Consider the following 4,043-nt stretch of genomic DNA (forward strand, 5'->3'; position numbering starts at 1 on the left):
TTTTGATTTCTTTCCATAGGCTGTTATTCAATCATTCTGATCTTATAGCGGTTTTTTCCTACCCTACACTATTTATTGCGTATAACTTGCTGGTAAGTGGTTTGCATTTAACAATCAGTTGGAACAACCAGATGTGAAATTACATTATGCATTCCATATCGTATCTGTTAGAATGTTTCACTACTCTTTACATTGAATACCCTTAAACATTTTTTTTCCTGAAGCGTTACGTCTCAGTTAGTTTACTAACACATCTAGAAGTATCAGATTTCAAGGGCTTTCAACATTGAATAAAATGGCTATTTAATATAGAAGGGCTAGAAGGTATCCTCTTTTCCAGATGCAGCTTTAACTAATAATATTATAAAAGCATATGTTTATAAAAAACTGCAATTTATGGAAATAAAATACCGATTAATTTAGTTCCAGGAGGAAATAAAGTTTTATCCTCCCACTCTCAAAACTAAACAGTAAATCGGATGAACCAAAATTTATCATCTAAACATAAAACAAAAAGAATTTGAGTAAAGATGTCTAAACTTTACTGTAACTAATGTTATCGAGTTTTTCGTCACCAGGTGGCTAATCAGCCGATCCACAGTAGCATGGTATCAACCCAGGAGAAAATGAATTGCATGATCCAATGTGTCAAGTTTGAAACTTTAGCACATATTCTGTAGTTACAACTACTACTGTGCACTCAAGATAATTGGAAATGGTGAAGTATTTGTGGTTACGGTAACTGATACCATTGTTCACAATGGTACACGGTGTTGGTACCGTATCACAACAAAGGATAAGTGGAAATGGTGAAGTATTTGTGGTTACGGTAACTGATACCATTGTTCACAATGGTACACGGTGTTGGTACCGTATCACAACAAAGGATAAGTGTAATTGAAGGTTTCCTCCCCCCAATAACAATGCCGTTTGTCTTCCTTCCGCTGCAACTTTAATGGGTATTGTGAGGCATCATGCTAGTTGCACCAATATTCAGTGACGTTTGTCTTCCTTCCGCTGCAACTTTAATGGGTATTGTGAGGCATCGTGCTAGTTGCACCAATATTCAGTGACGTTTGTCTTCCTTCCGCTGCAACTTTAATGGGTATTGTGAGGCATCGTGCTAGTTGCACCAATATTCAGTGACGTTTGTCTTCCTTCCGCTGCAACTTTAATGGGTATTGTGAGGCATCATGCTAGTTGCAGCAATATTCAGTGACGTTTGTTAATTTTTATCGTTGTTGTATAATTATCTTCGTTTTCCATGTTCACATGAACAGAAGGTTACTGCTGTAATTGCCATTACTTTGAAAGTGCACTTCTGACATTCAGAGACAACCTGTTACATGACATTTCTAAAGGCAGAATAAATTATGCATGTTTTGAGATGATTTTTATACTGTTCCCAGTACTCAAATTACATGATCAGTGCTCCCTGGTGATAATTATTTTTGGCACTGGATTCGCCTTTCCCATCATCTTATTACTTCGTCTGCTAAGTACTGTACTTTTATTACGATTACCTTTCAAGTTATGGGCGTTAGAATAAGCCAACTAACTTTATAATAACCCTATCTGTACATATATATGTATATATATATAATCATGATTTTTGATAAAGTACGTTCTCTGAATAGCTTTACAGGAGAACCTTTATGCAAGACAATATCACAAAATCAGCGGTAAAGCTTTAAACTTGGCTTCATATTTCATACGAAGTCGTAGTTGTCACATATAATGTTCTCTGTAAAGCTCTAAAACAGCACTCGGTAAAATATGGTTCTTTATCTAATCATCACCATTTGACAAATGTATCACTTGACAACCGTTGCCATATGAACGAGCGACATAGTATAAACACTACACTTGTTTTGAGCTTTGTCTGTAGCGTGTGTACATTTAAAGCCAACAAAATCAGTTTTAGTTTCCTGTAAAATCAATTCAAACAATAACAAAAGAATATATAAACAAGAGGATATAATTTAGCTTCAATATCATTAATATCTTTGGTGGATCGTACCTGAAACAGGTCCACCGCATTTCGTATCCAGATTCTCATCTCAGACTGTGAGAAGAGGAGACAGAGCTACGATCAGATGTAACAGTATTGGAGAAAGTCCTATTTACCTACAATGGCTTGTCAATGGTAATGAATTTAACCCTTCAGACCGACGAAGGTAGGAAAAGTTTTGTATTTCAAATATTCCAAAATAACCTACTGCATTTATTTCTTAACTTTTATCACAACCTGAAGGCTTGATGTCAGTCACGTAAAGCATGAGTTTTTGTATGATTAAACAAACTCTTTAATGTGACCTACTGTATATATGTTTCAACCTTATAAAATATAGTTATTAAACAGAATCTCTCAAGCATTCTTTTTTCTTATTATTGAATAAAACTATTGATACGATCTAGCTAAAACGTCACAATATTATTCTGGTATTACACAATTCCACAGAAAAAGCACTCAATTGTGCTTTAACTAAGGCATCTAAATACATAGAACGAAACGAGAATGTATTTTACTTAAATGGAGATAACCTAGCTCTTCTATTTCCAAATGTCAAATTATGCAAAACAACCTTACCTACCCTTACTTTAACAATGCATTGTAAATTTATATTGTATCTATACTAGCAACACGATTCAAAATGGCGTATAGGTTGTAAACAGCCCTTACAAGGAATATTTTTAAAGCTGCACTAACCCCAATTCAAAATGACGCACACGCTATAAACAACCCTCGGAAGAAAGTTTTTAAAATTGCACAATTCAACTTTACTCAAAATTTTAATCAAACTTACTAAAAACAAATAATCTCAAAAAAATTGATTTTCTAAACCTCACCTTGAACCCTTTACCAGCATTAATGAACGCAATTATTGCTATAACTATACAAGACACTTAATGATGTATAAACAAAGAACGAAGACGTTCCGTGTCCACAGTAAAGCATTTACGTTTTTGTTGTTGCTAAGTAATTGGCAGCCAAGGCAGACAAACTATTTTTGGGGTCAGGCTGAGATCTCGATATTAGACCTCCGTTACCTGGGCGTTTCTTAGGCGTTTCCACGCGACTTATCTGCGTCTAGACCAATGTAGTCAATAAGTTTTCATCTGGATCATGGGCAAGAAATTAGAGGAATAGCAAGACAGTCAGACTCCATCTATTTAAAAAAACATTTGGTCCCAAAACCCGTCAGTTATCTGGGTTAGATTTTAGTACAGACCAGATTTCCAATGTTTACAACATTTACAGTTGAAGGCAAGAAATAAAAAAAACGCGATAATGTGTAGGTAAGGACTATTAACTAGATACAAATATAAGATACAAAATCCTGCCACTTATATCAATGTACATCAGATTTAGCTTGGAACTGATATATGTGTGCTTATTGTATTTCGTTCTGAACAAAATAGTTTCCACCATTAATTAAACTAATAACGCGTAGAAGAAAAAAGTAAGTTGTAAATGTTTATTTCAGTTATTACTTTCTTTCCCAAAACATTAAAAATTGCCATTTTAGGGAGTATTTCTACGTGTTCCGGCTACAAACAAATTAGCATGGATAAATCTGAAGATTATTTTCCCGCTTGAAATACATAATACACATACGTGATGTACATTATTAATTTCATACGGTTTGTTTGTAATTAAGCACAAAGCTACACAATGGGCTATCTGTGCTCTGCCCACCACGGGTATCGAAACCCGGATTCTAGCGTTGTAAGTCCGCAGACATACCGCTGTGCCACTGGGGGGGCAATTCATACGGTGTGGTGACTCTGTATTATGATCAAATTTCGTTTTCCGTAAACGGGTATAGCTCAGAACAACTACAATATTTTGACAGTCAGAAAACGGATTCAAATTGCCTCTATGTCAAGTATCAGTATTCATTTATATAAAAAAAAATACTGAACAATAGGCAGTGCCCCACCTAAGCCTTTTTTTTTATTACTAATATTAATATATACGCAGAACAAATTCGAAATTTGAATATTTTTATTTTTTGTTCCTCATAACCCTCTAGCCCCCC

General features: G+C 34.9%; 1 protein-coding gene across 1 annotated transcript in view; it reads left to right on the forward strand.

Annotated features, from left to right (window-relative positions):
* LOC106477031 (Down syndrome cell adhesion molecule homolog) overlaps window positions 1–4,043 on the forward strand; it is a 111,077-nt gene that overhangs the window by 34,764 nt on the left and 72,270 nt on the right. The window contains exon 6 of the mRNA XM_022381427.1: window positions 2,030–2,177. Within this exon, the coding sequence (XP_022237135.1) occupies window positions 2,030–2,177 (148 nt within the window). The remainder of the gene's footprint in view (window positions 1–2,029; window positions 2,178–4,043) is intronic.

Source organism: Limulus polyphemus, unplaced genomic scaffold (assembly GCF_000517525.1).
Source record: "Limulus polyphemus unplaced genomic scaffold, Limulus_polyphemus-2.1.2 Scaffold162, whole genome shotgun sequence".
NCBI lineage: Eukaryota > Metazoa > Arthropoda > Merostomata > Xiphosura > Limulidae > Limulus > Limulus polyphemus.